At 29.5% G+C, this 27,560-nt stretch overlaps 5 protein-coding genes and 1 long non-coding RNA gene across 9 annotated transcripts in view; 5 read left to right on the top strand and 1 right to left on the bottom strand.

Annotated features, from left to right (window-relative positions):
* Positions 1–9,650, bottom strand: part of LOC108565809 (rab11 family-interacting protein 4) — a 48,373-nt gene extending 38,723 nt beyond the window's left edge. For all 4 annotated transcript variants that reach the window (XM_017925427.1, XM_017925428.1, XM_017925429.1 and 1 more), the window contains exons 1-2: positions 9,419–9,650; positions 3,777–3,906 (exon numbers count right to left, since the gene is read on the bottom strand). In XM_017925427.1, coding sequence (XP_017780916.1) covers positions 3,777–3,906; positions 9,419–9,562 — 274 coding nt within the window. In that variant the 5' untranslated portion in view covers positions 9,563–9,650. The remainder of the gene's footprint in view (positions 1–3,776; positions 3,907–9,418) is intronic.
* LOC108565812 lies at positions 1,464–6,906 on the top strand. The gene is made up of 3 exons (XR_001891186.1): positions 1,464–1,879; positions 6,616–6,656; positions 6,877–6,906. It is a non-coding gene; the product is annotated as an uncharacterized LOC108565812 (long non-coding RNA).
* A 246-nt stretch (positions 9,651–9,896) lies between the features above and the next one.
* On the top strand, positions 9,897–12,474 carry LOC108565811 (mpv17-like protein). Its single transcript, XM_017925432.1, has 4 exons — positions 9,897–10,326; positions 10,385–10,473; positions 11,643–11,755; positions 11,824–12,474. The coding sequence occupies exons 1-4, from the start codon at positions 10,198–10,200 to the stop codon at positions 12,030–12,032; spliced, it is 540 nt and encodes a 179-aa protein (XP_017780921.1). The 5' UTR covers positions 9,897–10,197; the 3' UTR covers positions 12,033–12,474.
* Positions 12,475–20,835: 8,361 nt separating this feature from the next.
* LOC108565808 lies at positions 20,836–23,087 on the top strand. The gene is made up of 6 exons (XM_017925426.1): positions 20,836–20,923; positions 20,977–21,017; positions 21,071–22,042; positions 22,098–22,331; positions 22,625–22,808; positions 22,868–23,087. The coding sequence occupies exons 1-6, from the start codon at positions 20,893–20,895 to the stop codon at positions 23,032–23,034; spliced, it is 1,629 nt and encodes a 542-aa protein (XP_017780915.1). The 5' UTR covers positions 20,836–20,892; the 3' UTR covers positions 23,035–23,087.
* A 637-nt stretch (positions 23,088–23,724) lies between these two features.
* Positions 23,725–25,678, top strand: LOC108565806. Its single transcript, XM_017925424.1, has 5 exons — positions 23,725–23,845; positions 23,899–23,939; positions 23,992–24,963; positions 25,020–25,253; positions 25,593–25,678. Exons 1-5 carry the CDS (start codon positions 23,815–23,817, stop codon positions 25,602–25,604), a joined length of 1,290 nt encoding a protein of 429 aa, XP_017780913.1. The 5' UTR covers positions 23,725–23,814; the 3' UTR covers positions 25,605–25,678.
* Positions 25,605–26,078, top strand: LOC108565807 (the record flags this gene model as incomplete). Its single annotated transcript, XM_017925425.1, has 2 exons — positions 25,605–25,776; positions 25,834–26,078. Coding segments are annotated over 2 exons (294 nt in total), but the record flags the coding sequence as incomplete, so codon positions are not given.
* Between the last annotated feature and the right edge of the window lie 1,482 nt (positions 26,079–27,560).

The raw sequence follows: 27,560 nt of genomic DNA, 5'->3' as shown, positions 1-27,560 counted from the left end.
TGTTTTTCGAGAAGCTTTCAAGTGTATCCTCTTGATATTCTCAATTATTTGTATATTAAAACTATCAACATCAAATATTAACGTCGTAATTATAAAATGTGATTATTAGATAGTAACAACAACAATTCAATTTTAAGATAATTATAATTTAATCTTAAAAAAATAATTATATAATCCAAATAATTTAAACAAATCATATACAGTGGAAACTCGCTTAACGAGTTTAATCCGTTCCAAAATTTCCGGATTTTTACTCGTTTAGTAAAATATATTCAAAAATACATATAATATGTGTACACAAGTTTTAAAAATTATGTGGCAGGAGCGCAATCCGGGACTTCTCTTCTCATCATCACTCGTTATGCAAAACGTCGCTCGTTAAGCGAGTAATTTTTCGTACAATTCATTTTGATAAATGCTCGTTAAGCGAGATTTCCCTGTTAAATAACTTATATTGTAGCTTGTATAGTTGGTTGCCGGTAACAATGTATAATAATTACATCAATTTCTGATCAAATTTCTTCACATTAATGATATATATTGATTTTAATTTAATAAATATAAATTTATAATTTTTACCTAAGATTATTTCTATTTTTAAATTTAAACGTGTTTGGAAACATTGCCAATATGAAAATACTTTTTGATGACAAGTTGGTAGCCTACATCAATATACCAATAATCAAATACATGTCTTCAATATACCAATTAACTGAATTATTAACACGTTTTGTATAAATAAATAATTTAAATTCTTAAAATAATTTAAATATTTTTCAAAATTAGGTATGTTTGGTTGTCTATAATGCATTCAACAGTATTAGAAAATCCAATTTATGCTAGCATTTTTTAAATTCAAACCTTAATTCGTTTTTATTATTTATTTTGTTGCATCTAAATATGTTTTAATAGAATTTCGAAAATTGATAAATTACTATAATTGAATGTTCTTTTAGACGGAATTTCAATGAATATTCTTTGGAAATACATTATATACATTTATTTTTCTATTATATAAATACATAACATACTTGATTTCAAAATAAAGTAATAAATGTTATTAGTGTTAACAATAATTCAAAATTACATAACATTAGCGTAAATGTTACATAATATTGAACAAAACTGCTTTTATTAATAATGACAGTCTGAGTAATAAAGATTATATAAAATAAAAGGCAATAAACAATATATTTAATTAAGGTTTACTATGATTTCACTAATCTTTATATACATGTGCTAATTATATAACGATGTTTAATTAACATTTAGTAATTATCTTAATGAAATATTTTGGTTATTTACATGAATTTCATATCGTATTATATTAAATATTGTAAATATATTAGTTATAGTAATATTGCAACCAATAATTGAATGAATTAAAAAAGGAAATAAATAATGAATATTAACAGATGTAAAAAGTGTATTTTCTACAATTTACAAAAGATTATTTAGCGTTTAGGGAAACCTGGATGACACAGAAACTACATAACATTCTAACCTAAAAAAAAAGGGCATCAGTCTGTCAGTAATCCAGCCCTTATTGCAGGCAAACCCACCTCCAAAAATAGATCAAGCTATTTACGGATATTAGAATAATTACAATAAACGTAACAGTCGTTGTCGGGATGCATTTGTTAATAAGAAAAGATGTGTTTAAGATTACCCTCGGCCCTAATCGGGGGTGTGAAGTACACGGCTTACTAAAAAATAAAAAGATTAATTGAGTTTTGTTGCTCTCCAATTGGTTTGTAAGATTAGCGATTTTTTTAAAATTTATTCTTTTAAATAAAATTGATGAATTCCGTATCGTGATGTGATTTTATCAGGTGCTTCCCAAACTGAGGGAGCTTCAGTGCATACGTCAAATTAATGGGTAACATATTTTGTTTTCTGTATTTTTTTTTCTCTTTGTAAATAATTCATAGTATATAAATGTATTCCACATCTTTTTTGATATTTTATATGTGTTCACTTATAATAATCGTATAATATTATATAAAGAGAAACAAACATTTTGTATGATTTTGGTATAGCTTTTTTACCTAAAGTTAAAAAAAACAATACATTGCCTTGTCTTCCTTCATATAATTATATAATATGTTGATGTTTTATTTAGAACAATACACAATTATTCACTATAGTCCGGTTGGAATATTTCAAAACAAACTGAATTTTAATTTTAATTGATCAAAATAAAAATTAATTCTATATAAATAGTACACTAAAAATGATCTTTAGACAGTCAACACAGTTGATTTTTGTTTGTATTTAGTATTTCGATTAGTCCGGTTTCAAACAGTCCGGGATATTGGCTGATTAGCTGCACTATGCGAGTTATTGCTGTAGTTAATATTATAACATCTTTAGTTGGCTATAAAAAAATATTATTTACTTCTTCGTAATATTTTACTATGAATACAATATCTGATATGATCAATGTGAATATTGTTTCCGCATTCCATTTAGTATATACCGTTACTCCGAACTTTTGGATTTATTTAATGGCATTTTTTCAACGTTACAAGAACACTGAATTATGTTCCTACTAAATTTATTACAAGTTTTCCAATAATAAATAAAATATTACATAATTTTCTCCGAATAAACTATTGTATTCGTGAATGTTTGTATTTAGACTGTACTATTTATAGCTAAATAATCGTAATACACACTTAAATAATATATGTAATTGGAAATCAATAAGCTTTAAATGAGCGGTGAACAGATACATTATTTCCATCAATATTTTTATTTATAGATTCTTAATATAGAGTTTTTTTTATAAATACAGGTTTAGTCCTTAAAGTGCTATATATAGTTCAATATTCTAATTTTTAGTAGTAATAGTTTCATTCTGAGAAAAAGCGATTTTTTTAGTAAAATAAATATACAATTTTTCAATTTAAGAAGATTTATTTCCATCATTAAAGTTTTGTTTTATAATGCAATATGTGTTGTACAATTAATAAAGTTTACAAATATTTAAATAAAGTTAGAATAAAATCATGTCTTTAGAAGAAAATCATGTCTATTATTCATGTTAATTTACATGCAAAAGTTAATTAGTATAGTGATTTGATAATAACTTATATTCAATTTATTATCAGAATTAATAGGAAAACGTTAATGAATCTTACATGAAAATGTAATATTTTTATTTGCATTTACAACATTTTGTTTTTACAAATCAATTTGTTTTAGATTATGTATTTTGTATTAAGTTAAGCTATTTCTGAAATAGTTTGTCCATTATCAATAATATATTTCTTCTATAGTATCAGAAGTTTGTTTAACTAATACTTCTCAAATATTTATAGTTTTATGCAACACAATATACTGCGGTGCATGAAGAACATATAAATCGAATTTACAAACCTATTTAGTGTAATTGCATATGCATGGAGGAGAAAGTAGTGAATTTGAGAGAAAGATAATCGATCATCAGATTACACCAATTTCCAACGTATCTGACCCAATTGCACACCAGAAAAGTGAAATCATTCACGCTTTTTTAATATCTATTCAGGTGCATTTCAATTCGTTCAGGTGCACTACAATTTATTCAATTATGTCATAAATTCAAATAAAAGATATGGAAAGTTGTGTTTATTTGTTTTGTAATAATAAATTAAAAAAAACTACGAAGCTTAACGTATTATCTGACGCACAAATTAAGCTGATTAACAATTCGATGCGAAACAAACGTGTACAATTGTAATTAACTATAAAACAATGATTTTCTGGAAAGTGATTATAATAATTTTAATTACCTTTCAATGCGCATATTCTCTCCTGGAAATATCTTTGCCTCAAGATGGCTCTGATCCCGTAGGAAAACTCTCGGAACGTCAATGTTCCGCTTCCTCTAGCATCCAGCTGCAGAAGAATTGAAGCCAAATCCTACAAAAAAAAAATAGGAAACAACAATCATCATCATGCGATATTATTACCTAATTAAAACACGGAAACGGAGCTCGAACAACATATTTATATGTTTTGCTTCCCTCTTACGAAACGAGGTGTATGATTAGTCACGAATCAAACCGGGAAATTGGGTTTTGAGGAAATGCAAACACGGGCGTCGCAGTTGTTGTTGTCTCGTCAACAATTTTGTTATTACAACTCGTTTCGATGTTATATGGATCAAAGAGCGCAAATTAACCCGATCGAAACGCGTAACAATGTTATTCCTACTCTCATACCGTGAAAGTTTCCAATAGCAAAAAAAACTGCAGTAATTAATAGTTATTTCGAAAAAAAATAGATATATAAGAAAAATGAAATGATTGCATTTACACAAGTTTCTCGTCGCTAATTGGATTTGGGATCTCTACAAAAAAAAAATGTATATGCGATCTGCATATTGTGTTCTGTTGTTTTCGCTGTTGTTGCAGATGTTTGAATAATCATTGATCGAAAACAATGAGTGTGTGAGTCAGAATGTTCTCAAAGGAAAGCGAGAAGGTGTGAGCCTAAGTGTAGCAATGAAAAATAAGAGAGAGAAAAAACAATTGTCGGGATTATTAGAATTATTTGCTTGTTGTCATGCGAATGGAATGCATCCGACGAAAACCGGAAACAACCTGTGACCTACCGGATGTGCTCCGACCGTCGCAATGGACATAAACATATCTATTTATATCAAACGTGCGCGATTTCACAAAAACATCGACGCAATTTCCATACCGTTTCGCCTTGTAATTATTAACAAATATTTAATTAAATCAGTCAGTTTGCGTCTTTCCACACATATTTGTAAACAGTATTTCAACAATTTTAAAGAGAAAAAGTTGGTAATTCATTAATAACATACTATTAATTGTTAGTTAATAATTTTATCTATAATTAAACTAAGAATATGTTGTGGTTTCATTTTGTCGGTATATTTTTAATCCAAATTGTATATTTCCTAAGTAATTATGAAAATCTCGTATAAACTCTTCATGTACAAATGCCACATAGTCAAATTTTGGATATGCTTACTTCGCGCATGCGCACTTCGTGGTATTCTAGGTTATGTTCTCAAGTTGACAAGTGCTTCAGTACTACAGATAGATGAGGATTCTAACTTAGCTACCGTGGACTAAAACACAGTGTTTATTGATGTATCATTTAAAGAGCTGGCTAGTCTATTTCTTTGTACGAAGATAATCATTTTCGTGGTAACCAAATAAAGAATGAAGGTAGGTTGACAGCGGAGGCTGATTGCAATTGTTTAATTGAAGATATGCTCAAAACAAACAAACAAACAAAAATAATTAAAACATAGAAATTTACGGATATTCTGATCTAAACATCAGTGAAGCATGAAAGAGGCACGAATGCTTTCAATCTTACCTATGCTCTACTGTACAATTAAAAAAAAGGAAAGGGTGCACGTATAGAATTTGTTTTAGTGAGACATTTAAAGATAATATTGCAATACACAACAAGGAAATTACTCTAAATCGATAGAAATTAATAAATGCTATCTGTTTTTTTGACTTTGCGAGAACATTTTGAGGAATATAGAGGAAATTATGTTGAATTGCTATATATACTCAGTGTTTTTTGTGGTTGAAAATTCAGCACCCGCCACTGTTGTACAACAGTATTTCATCAATTTTAAAATTAAAAAATCTATGGTTAATTCATTAATAAATTTATATTATTTATTAGATAATAATATTAACCAGAACCAACAACATTTATATTATAATATCCTTTGGTTCTTTGATTTTTTTTTCAATATTTGTACAGTTTTCACTACTTTACGTCTTTTCACACATTTGTATACAATATTTCATAAAATTTAAAAATCTGTAGATAATTCATTAATAAAATCAATTTTTAAAGAGGCATTTGTATCCACAATCAACGATAAGCTAACTGTTTGGTCTTTGGTATGTTTGTTTTTTAAATCCAAATTGACTGAATATTTCATACATTAGGCATTTATTTTGTACACGCTTCAATTTTTAACGCAGCAGTGATAGTGGCCTGAATCATAACAAGAAAGGTCATCTAGCGTCTGGAGATATTTGATAAGTTCAAATAGCCATACTTTTGAATCTTAAATTGCTTTCGATAATAAACAAAATTTCCTACTTTACACGTCTATATTCATACCGAAATACCATTTCTTTTTCAAGATCAAAAATAATAAATATTATAAGGCGGAAAAACCTTGGTTAGCTTTTTGGTCCAAAATGGTTCTATTTTATTGAATGATTTTTTTTACGAAATTATATAAAAAAGTTAACAAAGTAAAATTAATTTTCATTAGAGGAAAATTGAATTAATGAAATATACTCAGATTTCTTACAATCAAATTTAACAAAACTTTACAGCGTTTTCACTAAAATCATACTACGAAGTTCGTTGATATGTTATCTAAATTTTTAATGTTGACTCATTAAACTTCACTTCCTCCATCTAATTAGATTTGTAATTAGTTGAATTCAGTCCAAATAGAATATTTATTAAATCCAGCATCACGTAATGTGCATAACTTAATGCCAGATCTATTTCAATTAAACGTTATGTTACATACGGATTAATGTAGAAAGCATTAATTATATACATTCCTTAAATATTTATGTACATATCTTGTTTACTTAAACATTTCAGCTAACCGAAGAAAGTTTGCTGCACTGCACATCGCAAGTTCCGTAAGTTTTTACAAATTATTAAACATTTTAATTGCCAATTATGATTTAAATTTTAGTTGTTTAAAACAAAAATAAAAATATTATAATTAACATGGAATTAATATCCGGAAAATGTAATTATTATTATTTATAATGATAAGAAATACATATTTTATTAAGAAATTTGAATATGAATTTATGATAATATTAAATAAACATTTTTCTGCTTTTTTAATTCTAGTTGATCTTCAAAATCTAAACAGATTTCCATGGATAAAGCAAGTGGTATGTATTTGTATATATTGAAAAAAATATATTGTTACATCATTGAGAAATATACAAAAGAGAACTTTTAGTATATTAGTATTATTTGTAGAGGTGTACAGCAATACGTCGCATAGTGAGGCTTCGATTAGTACGGTTTGAAAATCCTCGATTAATCCGGTTTCTAACAGTATATGTGCTGAACTAATTACCCGCACTATGCGAGGTATTGCTGTAATTTTTGTTGCGTATATTAAATATTAATTAGATTAAAAGACAAAATCATATTTTTTAGTTGTTTTTATTACTAATAAGCAGACTTACAAATTTTAGTATTAGATTTTGCAGCGAATGCACTTAGAAATGTGGATTGACTAAAAATATCGGTTTAATGATTAAAGTAAACCGTAGAAGCCAAAAATCAATTGGAAAATATTTATTTAGTACGTGTGATGTTTTTTTTTGCTAGTGTTATCTAAGATATAGTTTTTATTTTGCGTTAAGTGTGTATAATTTGCTACATCTATTAATTACGTAATATGAAAAAAATACATAATCAATTGGTTTATTCTTTAAATCTTGATTGAATAATATTGATTGAATTTCATAGAAAGTACATAAAAAATAATAAGAATTCATATAAAACAAAATAATTAATGAAACTTTAAATTATTTAGAAAAAATACATAGAAAATTATTTATTCCAATAAAAATAAAATTAAACCATTTGAAACATCTTAAAAAATGCAATAATTTATTTAAAATAAATTTGAATTTTACATTGTTAATTGAAGTCAAATTTAAAAAATCAACAATAATACCTTTATTTATTGAATTCTAACAATCATAATGTTTTCTTGTTATATTTGAAATGATTAGAACGTGTTAGCACATAATAATTTACAATTAGTAAAAGATTGTAGATCAAAGTTTGAACACTTTGTGTCTGCCAAGTGATAATTATAAAGAAAACATAAGCACCGTGCAATTTCTAAACGTGATATCATTGCGAAACTTTTCGCATTCTTTAAACATTATATCAACAATTTATTAACAAACATCTCAATGCTATATAAAATTGTAAATTATTTATTTAATTGTATTTTTACGCATAAACTATATTAGAAGACCGTCAAATTTGACTGTATACAAAATTGTATAGGGGCTTATTGAATTCAGTAATTTAATGTATTTAGGTGACACAAAACAACAATGAATTTTGCATGAATTGGCAAATTTGTTAATTCAATAAAAAAAAGGAACAGAAAGGATTCATATTTCTACATCGTCAATAAACTTCGAAGAATATACTAGATGAGAAGCAAATCCAAGAATTAATAGTCAGCGTTAAAATAATGAAAAACTGATTAGTAAATTCTTTTACATTTATGAATCCCGTTAATTGCATCTAAATACTTAACTTTCGTCTAGCTTGCAAATAATAATTTTATTGTAAGTAATGTTGATTAGAAACTTTATACATGATAATGACTACAAAAGAATGTCGTTTAATTATTGAAAAACTAACGAGTATTATTATCTACATTTATTTGTGACGTTCATTATCCAATTAACCATAAGGTTCTTTAACCGTTTATGTAATCATACGTAAATACTTACAATTTAAGATTAATTTTACGTATTACAAAACATACTTCAAATTAATTGCACAGAAACACATATAAGTTTCATATCGCTATGGATGGGTTTTCAAAAAATAAATTTATTTGAAACGTTACAATATTTTGTAATATTTTTAATAAATAAATATGTATAACATTGTTTTTTTGTTGTATAAAAATATGATTTCGTGCTTGCTGTTACTTACTTACTTTATTTATCGTTACCACAAAAGCAAAGATATAGAAGCATGTGGATAATTTCCGGAATAATTTTAATTGACGTTTGTTAGCTTCAATGAAAATATATTTTACGTAATTTAAAAAATTAAAAGTTTGCTTATTATTTAACTTTCAGTTAGTTGAATTTTTATAAAGTGCATTAATGTTTTCATTAAAAGCAATAAAAAAATAACACTCAAATTGTGAATTAGAAATGTTTTATTTGCGAGATATTCTTTGACTTACATTTATTATTTATAAGAAATTACATTAACAATAGATAATAAATGTACAATGTTACATTTATAATGTGAATTAAACACTTTTGATTAATGTTTTAAGTAAAAGTGATAACAGAACAATACAAAACATAACTATTGTAAATTATAAATGCAGTTGATATATGACTTGTGAGAATGTATTTTGAATGGGAGTGCATTAAATCACTTTTTACTAAAGTATTCATTAAAAACGATAACAAAACAATATAGAAAAAAAATAGGTCAGATATTAATATTTGGTCATGGGCACACACATAAACAAAGAGAAACTTTCGATTGTAGTTACGCATTTCTATGTCACAGAATAATCGATTTAAAAATATTAATAATTTGTATTAATTACTAAATTATTTAGAAATTATTAATAGTATTGTGCTGTTGAGGTTAATAAAAGTACCTTAGAACCATCATTGTCATAAAGAGTGGCCAATTCCAGTAAATACTCGATTCGCACTTTTCCTGTACCCTTGGGATCGCAGATCTTGAAAACGTCCACCAACTGCTTCATGGAGACGGCATGTTTGATCCGCTTGCCCGGCATGTCGCTATTCCTCGAGGATCAACCTCTTTCGCATTCGGGAATGATCAGAACTCGCGCTCGATTCGCGCTCATACCGAACACTGAACGGTGGTCGTCGCAGCACCTGAGCTCTTCCAAGCTACGCAGCTAATTACTTCCACATAGCCTTGCCCATTGGCTCCGAATGTGGAAACTCGATTCTATTATTCGTTTCGTTAAATCGGATTCTCGTTTCGAATTGGATTTCATTGCAAAATTGCTTCTGGTCAACGAGCATGTGCCTCGTAAATGGTAGATCATTCAATTTGAATTAATTAAGTCAATAGAATGAGGTCTTGGTGTGAGTCTTACGACGGGCAGTTCCTTTACAACCATCGACGAAGAAAAACGCGCCGCGTAACCAGAACATTGGCATCCGCGGCCGTCTGTTTACGTTCCGATAAGATAGCATACGAAGCACGATTTCAGTGTTTTAAATCCACGTGACGATAAGCTATATACAGCTGTGCCATTGGACGACGAACATCCACACTTTCGCGTAGAACTTACACATACTCCTCTCTATATTATTTTTTTGGTCTTCTTGTCGACACAGAAACACGCGCGCTCATGAGCCGCTAGTTTACTCATTTATTTTGTAGAGAGAAGTTCACGAAATGTCCAAGTTCGCAGCGTTCGTGAAGAACGCGTTCACAAAACATCCAGTTATTGCGAACTCCGTCATCTATGGTACCCTTTATCTTGGAGCTGAGATGTCTCAGCAGGTGATGACGAAGAAAGTTCTCGTAAGTAGAAAATATTATTCAAATATTTCCGCTTTATGTAGTCATTATTCTTTTGTAGACTGATAAACCAGAACCGATGGACATGCCCACCTTGGCGAGATATGGATTTTATGGTACTATTATTCAAGGACCGCTGTTAACCTTCTGGTAATACACAACACATTATAATTTTAAATTTTTTATTCAAATTACTGCGCTCCTCGTGACATAGGCAACTTATTATACTCTTCTTTCTATCTTGAAACTATTTACCAATCAAACTATTTACTTACAATAATTTACTTTAATGCAATCCACTTTAATCATATACAAAGAGAGATTTAAAGATTACATAATATTAGTGCCTTTTTCTATGTTCTATAAAACACACTTTACAATAACAATTGCATAGCAACTAATTAAGTATTATGCAACAATCATCTTATTATCAATCACACAAAATATTTCAATAACTGTCCTTTTATATATAATTATTATATTAAAGTATTATATAAATGCTAATAATAATCATTTTCTAAGAATTAAAACTTATTTGACTTTTTGATTTTGTCTGATTCTTAAAATGTTTGTTTATAAACGAATAACAAATTCTACTTACATATTCGTTTAATGCTCTATACGAAGTTCAAATTTGTTGAGAGTCAAAGGTCAATACGTTTTATGCAACAATTTAGCATATAAGTACATCTCGTTATTCAATCTTAACAATTGTGAGTGAAATCGTCAGAATTATTATTTTTCAATTACTGCAATACCTCGCATACTACAAGGCTAATTCAAGAACTAAATACATAGACAATAAAAGAGACATAACTGTATAAAGGGAAAAACCAAACATTATTTTTTGTTCCATTTTTTAGAATTAAAATAACTTGGAAATTACAATACTAACCTAAGTAATATTCTAATTAAAAAATCGCTTAAGAGAAGAATTTAACCTTGGAAGTCTCATATCATTATGAGTAAGATAATATAACTAATTTGATGATTTTTATTGAAAGTTAATTTGTATAACAAATATAAGAATGTTATTGAGATATTTAGATTATATAGAAAATATTATAAAAATAGTAAAAAGTAAACTTATATTGTCATCACACTTTTATAAATTACAGTACTTGTTTAATTTCGACTACAGTAAAAGTGATAAGGTTGAGACTCATAAATTAATTTAATTTTAGATTAGCTTTAGAATTGCAGTGCAATAGGTTTATGAAGCTTTATTATGGAATTGTTTTTAATTTTAATAGTACATTAACCTTGTTATTTTGAATAAAAAAAAAACGTTGTATGTAAATTTACTTTTTGTGTTTTAGGTACAAATGGTTAGATGCGAAATTTGTTGGTACTGGTCTAAAATTGGTTGCGAAGAAATTGATGGTAGATCAATTTGTGAGCGTTCCGCCACTCCTATTAATTTTCTTTGTTTGTGAGTGAACCATCAATAATATTACATTACATATTATAAAAAAATATTGTTTCTATGTATTTTTACAGCTATGAGTATTATGGAGAGAAAGCCAAATGTTTTGGAAGAATTCCAAAGCAAATTCAAGCAAACTTTTGTGAACAGTTGCATGTTCTGGATGCCGGTGCAGGCCATCAACTTCACCTTCGTTCCAGCAGCTTTTAGGGTCGTCTACATTGGCACGGCGAGTTTCGCTTGGGTCAACATTCTTTGCTACATCAAGAGGCAGCAATATTAAGCAGTTATTATTGTATTGGAATTTAGTCGAATTTAGTTAGTAAGCTCAAATGAAAGACAAAACAATTAATTAACGCATGTTTTCACTCTCGAAGTGAAAAATTTGAATTGCTTTCAATTACTGCGTGGATGATATATATTTTTTATTATAGAAAACACATTTTTAAATTTTAAATGGCAAATGCCGATTGAGAGGTTTTTCTTAACTATAATAATACTTTTGGTGTGCACAAATGTTCTGTAGACTTCTAGTTTATTCAAATTCTATGAAGGGATAAATTACAATAAAAATATCTGTGATATGTACTATAGCAGCATACTTTCAGTATGTTCAATTTCCGAATGCTTCCCAGGGACGGTTCCTTTGTATGTCTTTATTTCTTGAGATTATACAAATTTTTGCAGAAGAAATTCGTTTTCTTCAATTTGGATTAGACATTGTTCGTATTTTAATAATGTAATTAATTGTTTCTTAATAAAAAAGACATATTTGATTTTAAGTAGTTATTTCGATTTACCTTGTATCTTTATATTGTTTTATTATATTTGTAAATTGATATTATCTTAAACAATTTATATCTCACATTATAATTAAATTGTAAATTTGCATTTCCTACATAAAATTATTATTAAATATTGATATAACTTCAAAATTTGTTTCAATAAATTTTATGAAATAAATTAAAAATTGTTAATTTGATATGTTCAAATTGTAACATATGTAGAATTAGAACACAAATATACAACAAAGAATTCAATAATTTGGGTTGTATCAGATTTGATCGAAATATTTGCAAATCTTAATATATATATAGATATACGTTATTTGTGCAAATTTGATAATAAAGTTGCATATGTAAATATAGAAGATATAAAAAAATTGCGCAAACATTAAGAAATTGCTGCAATTATTAAATAAGAATACAAATTGTATTATAAGTAAATTACACCATATTGAAGTCAGATTTCAAATATTAAAATATTAATTTTGATACAAATAAAATTGTTTCAGATCGGAATCGTACGAAGACTTATATATACGAAGATTATATATAGCAAATATTAATATTACAAATAATAATACGTAGTTAAATAGTATAAATTATATCTATATACAAATTGTATTGTTTTCTCTTTTTTTTTGGGAAGTAATGGGTTTTTCTTTCAACCAATGTATAAATCATTAAGTCAAATTATAAGTCATAACTTAAACTAGTTTAGTACGTTATCATTATGTAACCAAGGAAAATGTTTATTAATTGATATATAATAAATTCAATCTGAATATATTGTAAATTGTTCCATAATTGAAAATATTAGATAAACAAATTATAAATCATCAAAAACTATTAATATTAAAGCAATTTACTATATTTTATGGGCATGCCCGACGTTCGAAATCCCGACTGTATAGAAATCTCGACGTTCGAAATACATCGAATATGTAACATAATCCCGACTATATCTAAAATTTCTACAATAACATTTTTAAATTATTTTGGAGCGTAGTCACCTGAGCTACATTTTTATTTTTAATAACAATAAATTATTATTAATTTATTTGATTTTGTTGAATTATTCATAATAAACCTTAACATTATGAAATAATATCAAATACAATTAGATTATAAATTGTTGTTATTTATTATTAATAACAATTTAAAAGTAATTTAAAAATGTTATTGAAGACATTTTTGATATTGTCGGGATTTTGATACAGTCGGGATTATGGTTGTCGGGATTTTAATATAGTCGGGATTTCAATACAGTCGGGATTTCGAACGTCGCGAATTTGATTGACGGTATTTCGGTTGTCGGGCTTGGGATTGCACCGGTATTTTATATATCAAAACATTAAAAATAAAATATGTTTTTAAGTCATTATTCTTGTATGTAAATTATTGATGTTTAATTTGTGTTATAAGAATACTTTTGTGGGTATTACAAAAATGGATCAATCAATCATTATTTAATATTTATTAGACTATTAACGCAAAAAAATAAAATATTATAATTATAACTAATAAATAAATGTGTTTACATAAGTTATATTAATGTACTTTAATGATTTAGTAAAAACAAAGATTAGTTTTATATATGGTCACGAATTTGTAAAAAGGAAAGTTTAGCATTTAATGGCAAAGCTATTTTCGAAAAATGTCAAAACACATTGTATAAAGAGGTAATGCACAAAGAAAAAAAATGTGAACTTCGTGTGTGTTTGTCTGTATTTCATTCGGCTTAATTCAATTGAAATTTCGACTGCGAGGAAGTGGAAGCTTGTAACAATTTTAATATATACATATAATTATAACATTAAGGCTCAATAAATAGTGAGCTTTACAACACCAATTCAGTCTGTTAATGAAAGCTGCCAAGATGCAATCTCTGAAAAAACTTTTGAACATCGGTAAGTCCACATTTGAACATAAATTTAACAATTTACACATTTTTTTTCAGGGAATTTGTACATTTTCTTGTATATTTTCGGCGTTTTAAAAGTAATTATCAGTTCGACTGATTTAAAAACATGTTTTAATTTCATTCTTTATATTTAGAGAACAAAAGTTTTTGCTCAATCGCATTGGATTATACTGCTACCATTATCTTTAATTTGCACCGTTTTTATGTGTATAATTTTGGTTATCTCATCAATTTACTATGAAATTATCAATTTCGTGTTGAGGTTGAAACACTCGGATGATTATTACGGTATTATGGATGGACCCGATTTACTTTGGTTCGTCGAACAAGGGAGTTCTTCGTTAATCAACACGCTCTTCATGATCGATGCCAAAGATGGAGAAGGCTGTGAACCGCTTTTCGAATTCATGAAAATCTCCTATGAGAAAATCTGCAAAACGCACGAGAAGATGAGCTGCGTTCGAAGATATTTCATGGGCTACCGGTATTTCCTCAAAACGCACATCAACATCCACGAGCACGTGAAGTATTTGGAGAATTACAAAGATGTGAAAGGACTGAACTTGCTGATGGATAAGTTGAGTAACTCCCCTTTACCAGCTGGGAATACGGCTTTATGGGAAATGTATATTGGAAGAGTTCCTTTAAAGTGGAAAAAGAACGGTGGTAATGTTCAGTATCCAATTTTCATCAAGTATCATCACAGCCTTGCCGACGGTATCTCATTAACCACTTTAATGATCACGCAGTTATTCGAAAATGGAGTGAACATCATGAAAGAAAACTGTAAAACTTACAGAAACGTTCTAAACAAGATAGCCTTAAAAAATGCGAAGCCTACATTCCTGGAGAACTTAAAGAAAATTTTCAGTCAAAGTTACTACATCACTTATTTCGGTCCTCTGGATGACAATGATGAAAACATGCTACATGGTAAACACTTGAGCCACGAAAAGCACGTCTGCTACTCCAAAGAGAAAGAGACAACGAATTACGTGGAGAAAGTAAAATCTATCAAGAATCGGATTAAGGGAATCTCTTTTAATGATGTAATCTTGTCAGCGTTTTCAGCGAGTTGTGCCGAATATTACATGGCTCACGATGAGGTAACAATGCCTGTAATAGGATGAACTTAGTTTTCAATTTCCGTTCCAATTTGCAGAATCCTCCGGAGAAGATTCGTTTCGTATTTCCGTATTATTTATCTTCGGTCAACTTCGAAAGCAAAGTGACGACTGGTACTAACGGAGAAATCGTTGCAAACTTAAATAATAACTTCGCATTGGGTTTTCTCAACATCCCTATCAACGACAAGGACATCGCCAGGAATATGGTGGACAGGTTGATGTGCATCAGTAAGGATTCGCAAATTTCAAAGGACAGTTTAGATTTTCCGGTGAGTCAGATTTCTTTCCAGGTTCCCAATTTCATAAAAATATATACTTGTGCCTATAAATAATCTATTATGGGGCAAAAGGAAACATTCAATCCGCGTTTTCCAGGATTATTGTATTGAAATTTGAATTAAAATGATTGTATTAATACGTTGCAACTTTATGTCTTTCCGTTATTGAATTAATATATAAAAATAAAATGCAGAAAAATAGATTTAATTGCAAAAAGAAGAAATGTTCATTTGTCTATAAATTAAAATAATGTTGTGAAAATTATTTTTACACTTATGAAGTTATATAATTTTAATTTATTTCATGAAAATAAATATACTTTAGTCAATAATTTTCTGTGAAGGACTTTTTATAAGATCTGCCATCAAATTATATTCTAACGTAACGCTGTAAATTATAGATTTTTCAGTGCGTTAAATGTTATAGTTTTGATTTGAGTAATATCAAATTTCAATAAATTGACAGAAACTATCCTTTATTCGCTTCCGGAATGTTTGGGCAATTTTATTTATTACCGTATTAGCCCGAATATAACGCGACTCCGAAATTTTCATAGATATTTAGAAAAGAAAAATATTATAGGTAATAATATATATATAGGTATTGGTCGGACGTTCAGTCACGTTTCAACCTCTGTAGGAAAATTTCTATTTTTTAACGGAAAATAAATGGTCGAAAAATATTGCGTTATATTCGGGTTAATACGGCACTAACTGTAAAAAAGTATACGTAGACTCTAAAAATGGATATATTTATTTGGAGATTTTCATTTTACTAAAATATTATAAGTGAATAATTAAAATGATTATTCTTTACATTTTAATTAAAATTTGATGAACTAGACAAAATAATGTGTTTTCTTCTTTATATTAAATAAAATGAACAAAACAATGTAAATTATGTATGTGCATTATATTATAATATAAACAATAACATTTTTTTAAATTCATTAATCTTCATAAATATGCTTAATCAGACATAAACAATTGTAGCCAGTTTAAAAGAATTTTAATTTCCATTGCCCTAATACATTGTATTATTTTATTCAACGTTTTATTATTAAATATATAAAATATAAACATGCATCTAATTGTAGTACTATTCTAATTTCAGTTAACGTTTTGGCAAATGAATGTCTTCTTGACTCTTGTTCCTTTCTTGGTAGTAGAGAATGGTGTCAAATTGAATCGGAACACGGTGGTTCTGAGCAATCTTCCAGGAAATAACAGTGCGAATCTTATCAGTGGCCACAAAATAAGAGACGTCTTAATATGGGCTCCGAACTTTTTGAAATGCGGTAAAACGAACTCAGAATAAAAAGTATGTCATAAAAATATTGAACTTTTAAAGGTATCACCTGCACAATATTAACGTACGACGGATTGTTTCGTTTCGGATTACTGGTGGACAAAGAGATCATAAAGAAGAGATCGGATGTGCAGGAAATTTGCGACAACATATTCAAGTACATCGATCTGTTGGATACGATGACCAAGGCTTATGAAGAGAATTGCATTCAATTGTAACTAAAATGTCATCAAATATTGTATTGTATAAAAATAAGAATATTACTAAAACAGGAATTATTCTTGATCAAAAACTCAACGTCAGTTTTCATTCCAAACAACTCAAGTCCAAAATTAATTCCATTGCCTGTTATTTCCATTCTCTGACCTTGCGTACTTCCGGAATATCTATCCAATGTCTAACATCCATCTATCCCAATGCCGAGATCCCGTCCTAAGAAACCATTCTCTATCGGAACGTTATGTCCTTCGTATCCTCACCAAAATACGGCATCCTAATAAGCCTTGGTGCAACATTCTTTGTTACATGAAAAAATTATAAATAACAAATTAACGCATGTTTTCACTCCGAGAGTAAAAAAATACTTGCTTTGATGAGAATAAATAATTAAAACATAAATTTATTCTATATTATCAAAAATATAAGTGATTTGTTATCATCTTGAGTTGCATATGTAAATATATAACATATAAAATGTAGATAGTTTCACTAAAACAAAAAGAAATTGCTCGAATAAGAGTAACAAAAGTTGGTTATAAGTAAATTACAAAATAAGTAATACAACAAAAAGTTTGAAAGTTTTTTAGAAAATCTATACATTTTTTCTATATTTATGGCACCTTTAAAGTAATTATCCAAACTACTTTTAATTCTTAAAAATTAATTTAATATATTTTTAGCACTGAAAACTTATTGGCCAATTGCATTGGATTATATTGCTAGCATTATACTTAATATGCACCATTTCTTTGTGCTTACTGCTAATTATTTTAGCGATTTACTATAAAATTATCAATTTCGTATTGAAGTTAAAGCCTGAAGTTAAAACCTGTCCGTATCCGAACGTTCCGACCTTCGTATCCTCACCAAAATACGACATCCTAATAATCCTCTACACAATCCTCCTAATGATCTCCTTTACTCCAAAACCAAAATAGTCCCTCTCCTCGACCGATACCTGTCCCTCTCCTTGAAATTTAAATCCAAACAATCCAACATAGCCTCCCTCTCTAAATGTCCCACGAAACCCAAATGTCCTTCCCAAATTTAAATATCCCACATTATCCTTATTCCAATACCTAATGTCCCTCGATTGATATACACTTGCTCCTAATCCGCTGCTTTCTTTTCCATCATTCTTCTCTAATTATTTCAGCGATTTACTACGAAATTGTCAATTTCGTGTTAAAGCACGGGAATGATTATTATGGTATTATGGATAGATCTGGTTGTTGAAGAAAAAAGCTATTTGTTAATCAACTCGCTTTTCAGGATCGATGCCAAAGATGGGGAAGTATCTGAACCGCTTTTTGAATTCATGCTAAACTCCTACTAGAAAATCAGCACGAGAAGATTTTTCATGGGTTATGAGTATTTTCTCAAGACGCACATCAACATCCACGAGTACGTGAAATATTTAGAGAACTACAAGGATGTGGAAGGATTAAACTTGTTAATGGATAAGCTAACGGCTTTGTGGGAAGTGTATATTGGAAGGGTGCCTTTAAAGTGGGAAAAGAACGGAGCTAAAGTTCAGTATCCAATTATCATCAAATATCAGTATCTCATTAGTCATTTTAATTGAAAATGGGGTGAACATAATGAAAGAAAAGTATGAAACCTACAGAAACGTCCTTAAAAAGATAGAATTAAAAAAAATACTTAGTTTTCAATTCCCGTTCCATTTTGCAGAATAATCCGGAGAAGATTCGTTTCGCATTACCGTATTATATAGCTTCGAGCAACTTCAATAGCATAGTGACGACTGGTGCCAATGGAGAAATCGTTGCAAACTTGAAGAACAACTTTGCATTGAACATCCATATGAAGGACAAAGACATCACCAGGAATAAGGTGGATAGGTTGATGTGCGTTAATAAGGATTCGGAAGTTTATATTTTCCGATGAGTCAAATTTCTTTGTCGTTTCCTCAATATTGGCGTTTGCGTTTCAATATTGGCGCAATAAAATATGCACTTGTAATGAAAATAAATACTTTTCTGTCGACTATAATATGAAATTATATGCTTTTATTAAGTGCGTGACGTATTTTATAAACGTCTGGCTTAGTGAAACAAGTGTTCTTAACCTTTTTATTTTCAACGAATTAGAAAAAATATTCTTAATATTCGGATGAAAATTGCATAAATTATACAAATTAATATATTTTGTTATGTTTCTATAATGCGTCATTATTTTCTTGATGTTAGTTAAAATGTATAAAAAACAATGTACATTATGTATGAGCATTTTTTTTATGTGCAGTAATATTCTTTAAATGGAAATAAATATGCTTCATCGTCCAGCAAAAGTTGCAACATATTAAAAACAATGATTTTTTATTTCTGCATGCGAACTTAATTAAATATTATTGAATAAATTAAAATAGTTGTATTATTATGATTATATGCTGCGTTATTGTTCAAGACAAAATAAATATGTTTTAAATATTATTCTAATTTTAGTTCATATTTTGGCATATCAAAGTCTTCTCGAGTATTGTTCCGTTATTGATAGTAAAATATTGTGTCAAATGGAATCGGAACACAACCATCGTGACCAATATTCCAGGTAACAACACTGCAAATCTCATCAGTGGCCACAGAATTAGAGATTGCATATGCTGGGCTTCAAACATTTTGAAATGCTGTAAAACAAACTTTCTTATAACGAAATTTATGTAAAAAAAATACTGAACTTTTGTAGGTATCACCTGCTTAATATTTACGTATGACGGACTGTTTCGTTTCGTATTACTGGTGGACAAAAAAATCATAAAGAAGAGATCGGATGTGCAGGAAATTTGCGATAACATATTCAAATACATCGATCTGTTGGATACGATGACCAGAACGGTTTATGATAAAAATTAAATTTATGTAAACGAAAACTAAAATTAGGACATTGACTTTAGCATGTATAAATTGAAATGTATCCATATATTGATTTATAATAATACTTAATTTAAAAATTATTAAATCTCACTTGAAGGTAATAAAAATTAACTAATTTAAGTTTTATAAATTCAAACGTTTTTGTAACACTATGTGATAAAATCGTTATAAATATTCGTGATTCAATTTTGTTCAGAGTCAACGATCAATGCATATAAAGCCAAAATTTATTTTTTCAATTTCTAATATATTTATGTGAACTATAACAGCAGACACCTTGGTTTGGGCTCCAAGCTATTTGAAATGCGGTAAAACATACTTTATCATAACGAAACTTATGTAAAGAAAAATTGAACTTTTGGAGGTATCCCCATAATACTATTTACGTACGAGGAATTGTTTATGCCCAGCGTCTCAAAATCTAAATACGGACCTGGCAAAAAACAAAGGTTGTGAACTTACTGTATGTTTGTGTGTGTGTGTGCGTGTATACGTCTGCATTGAATTTCGTTCAGCTTTTTTAATTGAAGTTGAAACTCCGTCCGAGGATCAAGCTTCCACTTCTATTTCAATCTTGCGTTCGTTTAGTCTGTGAATATTTGTTGACAAGATGCAATCTCTAAAAAAACTTTTGAACATTGGTAAGTTCACATTTGAACATTAATTTACCGATTTAAATTTTCGTTTTTTTTAGGAAATCTGTACATGTTTTTCTATATGTTTTGCACCTTTAAAGTAATTATCGAATTTACTTTTATAGCTTAAAAAGTAATTTAATTCTCTTTTAGCGCTCAAAATTTATTGGTCAATTACATTGGATTATATTGCTACCATTATCCATAATATGCACCATTTTATTTTGCTTATTGCTCATTATATTAGCGATTTACTACGAAATTATCAATTTCGTGTTGAACTTAAAGCACGGGGATGATTATTGCGGGATTATGGATGGATCCGATGTAATTTGGGTCGTTGAAGAAGAGACCTTTTCGTTAATCAAAATGCTCTTCATGGTCGATGCAAAAGATGGGGAAGGCTGTGAACCACTTTTTGAATTCGTGAAAAGAACCTACGAGAAAATCGCCAAAACGCACAATAAGATGAGCTGCGTTCGAAGATATTTCATGGGTTACGTGTATTTCCTCAAAACGCAAATCAACATCCATGAGCATGTAAAGTATTTGGAAGACTACAAGGATGTGGAAGGATTTAACTTACTGATGGATAAGTTGAGTGACTCCCCTTTACCAGCTGGGAATACGGCTCTGTGGGAAGTGTATGTTGGAAGGGTTCCTTTAAAATGGGAAAATAATGGAGGTAAAGTTCAGTATCCAATTTTAATGAAGTATCATCACAGTATTGGCGACGGAATGTCATTAATAACTTTGATAACAACAAATTTAATTAATAATGGGGTGAATAGCATGAAAGAAAACTGCAAAAATTACAGTAATATCCTTAAAAAGTCGGACTTGAACAATTCGAAACCTACTTTCCTGGAGAATGTAAAGAAATTGTTCTATAAAAGTTACTATATTTCATATTTCGGTCCACTGGATGACAGTGATGAAAACATTCTGCACGAAAAACACTTGAGTCACCAAAAGCACGTCTGCTACTCCTTGGAGAAAGAGACCACAAATTACGTGGAGAAAGTAAAGTCTATTAAGAATCGAATTAAGGGAATTTCTTTTAATGATGTAATCCTGTCAGCGTTTTCCGCGAGTTGTGCCGATTATTGCATGTCTCTCGACGAGGTAATGATGCCTGTAATTGAATGAACTTAGTTTTCAATTCCCGTTCCATTTTTAGAATCCTCCGGAAAATATTCGTTTCGCATTACCGTATTATATAGCTTCGACCAACTTCAATAGCTTAGTGACTACTGGTATCAATGGAGAAATCGTTACAAACTTGAAGAACAACTTTACATTGGGTGTACAAAACATCCCTATCAAAGACAAGGACATCGCCAGGAATATGGTGGACAGATTAATGTGCATCAATCAGAATTCGCAAACTTCCAAAGACAGTTTAGATTTTCTGGTAAGTCGGGAAATCTATTTTCCTTATTTTATTAAATATTGGCGCAATAATCTCTCCTTTCCTCTTTTGATACCTTTCTCATGATACCGCATCAAAAAATTCGTATACACTTATTATATTCTATCATTAATGAAAATAAATAATATACATTCAATATATTTCTGTAAATGACTTTCTCTAAGTCACCACGAAGTACAAAAAAATGTGCATTAAGTATGATATATTATATGCAATAATATTTTTTTAATACAAAGTTAAATATGAAATAAACATATAATATTTTCTATTTTCAGTTTAATAATTGGCAAATGAATGTCTGCGCGAGTATTGCTCCGTTTTTTGTGATAGAGAAAATGGCGAAATTGAATCATAACACGGTAGTTCTGACCAATTTTCCAGGAATCCAAAGTTTTAATCTCGCCAGTGGCCACAGGATTAGAGACATTGTAGCCTGGGCTCCACACTTTTTGAAATGCGGTAAAACAATCTGTCTCATAATGAAACTTATGTTAGACAAATATTGATACATTTTTCAGGTATCACCTGCACAATATTTTCGCACGACGGATTCTTTCGATTCGGATTAATAGTAGACAAAGAGATTATAAAGAAAAGATCAGAAGTGCAGGAAATTTGCGATAACATTTTCAAATACATCGATTTGTTGGACACAATGACCAGGACGGCTTATGATGAAAATTAAATTTATGTAGCCGACAACTAGATTTAGGACATTGATTTTAGCATGGAGAAATTGAATTGTATCCATATATTGAGTTATAATAATACTTAATTTTAATAATTGTACTGGTAAAAAAATTAAAGGTAATAAAAATTAATTTAAATTTTACAAATTCCTTTTTATTAAATATATTTGATAATTTTACACATTGAGATAAAAAACGTTTTTGATGGTGTAACAAACACCTTATAAATATTCGTGATTACTGTATACAAAGTTCACTCTTGTTCAGAGTCGAAGGTCAATCCATATAAATAGATCTAGTTATTTAATAATAATAATTATGCATAAAATAATGCCGACACCTTAGTTTGGGCTCCAAGCTATTTCAAATGCGTTAAAAAAAAGAACTTTTGCAGGAATCGCCATAATACTATTTACGTCCGAGGAACTGTTTCGTTTCGGATTAAAGGTAGACAACGAGGTTATAAAGAAGAAATCGGAGGTGCGGACACTTTATGACAACAATTTCAAATACATCGACTTTTGGACACGATGATTATGATTAGATATAATTCAATTGCAAAAAAATGCAATTCAATGACTTCTCGAGTATTATTCTGTTACTCCATATTTATGCCCGGTGCTTCAAAATCTTAAACACGGATCTGCCAAGAATCAAAGATTGTGAATCGAATCGTTCGGCTTTATTCAATTGATGTTGAAATTCCGTTCGAGCCACAAGTTTGCACTTCTATTTTAATCTTGCGTTCATTCAGTGTGTCAATAATTGTTGATAAGATGCAATCTCTAAGAAAACTTTTGGACATTGGTAAGTCCCCATTTCAACATTAATTTAATGATTTAAATTTTCATTTTTTTTAGGAAATTTGTACACTTTTTTCTATATTTATGGCACCTTTAAAGTAATTATCCATGCTGCTTTTATAGCTTAAAAATTATTTAATTCTTTTTTAGCACTCAAATCTTATTGGCCAATTGCATTGGATTATATTGCTACCATTATCCTTAATATGCACCATTTTCTTGTGCTTATTGCTTATTATTATAGCGATTTACTACGAAATTATCAATTTCGTCTTGAGGTTAAAACACGGGGATGATTATTGCGGGATTATGGATGGATCGGATGTAATTTGGGTCGTTGAAGAAGTGACCTCTCCGTTTATCAAAACGCTCTTGATGGTCGATGCCAAAGATGGGGAAGACTGTGAACCTCTTTTTGAATTCATGAAAAGCACCTACGAGAAAATCGCCAAAACGCATACGAAGATGAGCTGGGTTCGAAGATATTTCATGGGTTACGGGTATTTCCTCAAAACGCACATCAACATCCAAGAGCATGTGAAGTATTTGGAGGACTACAAGGATGTAGAAGGATTAAACTTACTGATGGATAAGTTGAGTGACTCCCCTTTACCAGCTGGGAATACGGCTCTGTGGGAAGTGTATGTTGGAAGGGTTCCTTTAAAATGGGATAAAAATGGAGGTAAAGTTCAGTATCCAATTTTCGCCAAGTATCATCACAGTCTTGGCGACGGAATGTCATTAATGACTTTGATAACATCACAGTTCATTGTTAATGGGGTTAATATCGTGAAAGAAAGCTGCGAAACTTACAGAAACGTTCTTAAAAAGTCGGCCTTGACAAAATCGAAACCTACTTTCCTGGAGAATGTAAAGAAATTGTTTAATAAAAGTTACTATATTACATATTTCGGTCTGCTGGATGACAAGGATGAAAACATGCTGCACCAAAACCGTTTAAGCAACGAAAAGCACATATGCTACTCCTTGGAGAAAGAGTCGACGAATTATGTGGAGAAAGTAAAATCTATCAAGAATCGGTTTAAGGGAATCTCTTTTAATGATGTAATCATGTCAGCATTTTCCGCGAGTTGTGCCGAGTATTACATGTGTCACGACAAGGTAATGATGTCTGCAATTGAAAGAATCTAGTTTACAATTCCTGTTCCATTTTGTAGAATCCTCCGGAAAATATTCGTTTTGCATTACCGTATTATATAGCTTCGAGCGACTTTAATAGCATAGTGACTACAGGTACCAATGGGGAAATCGTTGCAAACTTGAATAACAACCTTGCATTGGGTTTTCTCAACATCCCTATCAAAGACAAGGATATCACCAGGAATATGGTGGACAGGTTGATGTGCATCAATAAAAATTCGACAATTTCTAAGGATAGTTTAGATTTTCCGGTAAGTCGAGAAATCTCTTTTCATTATTTCATTAAATATTGGCGCAATAATCTCTGCTTCCCTCGTTTGAAACTGTCTTTGATAGCAGATCAAAATATTCATACACACTTGTTATGTTCTATCATTTTAATTAATTTAATGAAAATAAATAGTATTCATTCAAAATTTGTCTGTGGATGACTTTCTTGAGATATTTGCATCTATTAATTATATAATTAATTCGGAAATACAATTAACTACTTTAAAGAAGTATGCTTAATCTACAAAGCTACACACGTATTTTGTTTATGTTAGTGAAAATGATTGAAAAATGTGCATGTAATATCATTCTAATTTCAGTTCGTATATTGACAAATCAATATCTTCTCGACTATTGTTCCGTTATTGGTAATAAAGAAAATAGTCAAATCGAATCACAACACGGTAGTTCTCAGCAATTTTCCAGGAATCCACAGTGTTAATCTCATCAGTGGCCACAGGGTTAGAGACTCTTTAGTCTGGGGTCCAAACTTTTCGATATGCGGTAAAACGAACTTTTTCATAACGAAAATAATGTGATAAAAATATTGAACTTTTGCAGGTATCACCTGCTCAATATATACGTACGACGGACTGTTTCGTTTCGGATTAGTTGTAGATAAAAATACCATAAAGAAGAGATCGGAGGTACAGGCAATTTGGTACGACCAGTGCGGTTTATGATGAAAATTAATTTTATGCACGGACAACTGGGATTAGGAAATTTATTATAGCATGGGTAATTTGAATTGTATCCATATATTGACTTATAATAATACTTAGTTTTAATAATTGTACAGGTAAATCTACGTTGATTGTTATAATAATTAAACAATTTAAATTTTACAAATTCTTTCTTATTAAATATATTTAATAATTTTACTTATTCAGATCAAAAACTTTTTTGATTTTCCGCTGTGTAACAAACTCGTTATAAATATTCCTGTTTGTTCTATACAAAGTTCAATTTTGTTTAGAGTCAAAGGTCAATGCATATAAATAGATATATTATTATTTATGCGTTATTTAATAGTAATAACTGTGCATAAAATAAAGAGCCTGAGTTTATTTTTCAATTATTAATATATTTCTGTGATATACACACCTTAGTCTGGGCTTCAAGCTATTTGAAATCCGATAAACGATACTTTATCATAACCAAACTTATGTAAACTTTCAATTACATTGATGCCGTTGCAGGCCATCAACTTCGTTTCCGTTCCAGCAGCTTTTATGATCGTCAACAGTTAGACAGTTTCCCTTGGGTCTACATCAGAGGTTCCCAAACTTTTTTGTGTCGTAGACCCCTTGTCATGTTTTTCGGTTTTGGGTAGACCCCCTACTTACCTGATATTGATTTTTGTAAATTTATTATTTATATTGGGACATCTTTATAATTATTAAGATCTTTGCTCTGAGACTGCGCGTATGCTTGTAACAAGATAATACTGGTATATCATTATGTGCAGGTTTTTAGAAGTTCAAAATGTATTGCGACCAGAAAGCGAATGCCTACATCCTACAACTTACACAATTTTATAAACATATATAATATATTTTTTACTTCAAAGGTACTTTTATAAATAATGTATATGTCTTTATATTATAGGATAGTATAATGTAAGTACTATAAGTGTTTGTTGAGATCCATTATCGTGGACCCCCGTTTTCATTTCATTGACCCCTAAATTTTTTTTCGCTGACGTAGACCGCTTGCAGGTTGTCATAGACCCCTGTGGGTCGATATAGTCCACTTTGGGAATCACTGGTTTGCATTACGAGATTGCACTATTATGAATATTATTTTATTGAAATTTATTCGAATTGAGTTAGCTTAAATGAAAAATTAAAAGAAAAATTTGTTTTGATTAGAATTACTGCGTGGATGATATATATTTCTAATTATTATTATATATTGAACAGACATACTTCAGTCGATAGCCTTTTGATCTAATAAAGACAGAGGTCAAACGGGCAATTGCTTGGGGCCTCGCGAAATAGGGCGCCCTCCCCAAAAGTGTTAGTTGTGGCCTTATTTGTTATTTATGCCTCAAAATCCAAAGGATTTTACGGCCCTGAATAAAGATTATTAATATTATTATATAAATTGTGTTTTAAATAATTTCATAATAAATAAGTTTATTTTATATGTTATTATATGTAATTGTAAATCTTTATAAATAGAACATCTAATAGATCTTGAATTTCGATGTACTTGCAATTCTTAATGTGTTACAAAACAGTATACGAAATTTGTGCTACTCCTTGGAGAAAGAGACCACAAATTAC

The sequence above is a fragment of the Nicrophorus vespilloides genome, unplaced genomic scaffold (genome assembly GCF_001412225.1).
Source record: "Nicrophorus vespilloides isolate i.1.1-1 unplaced genomic scaffold, Nicve_v1.0, whole genome shotgun sequence".
Lineage (NCBI taxonomy): Eukaryota > Metazoa > Arthropoda > Insecta > Coleoptera > Silphidae > Nicrophorus > Nicrophorus vespilloides.
This window is presented reverse-complemented; position numbering and strand designations above follow the sequence as displayed.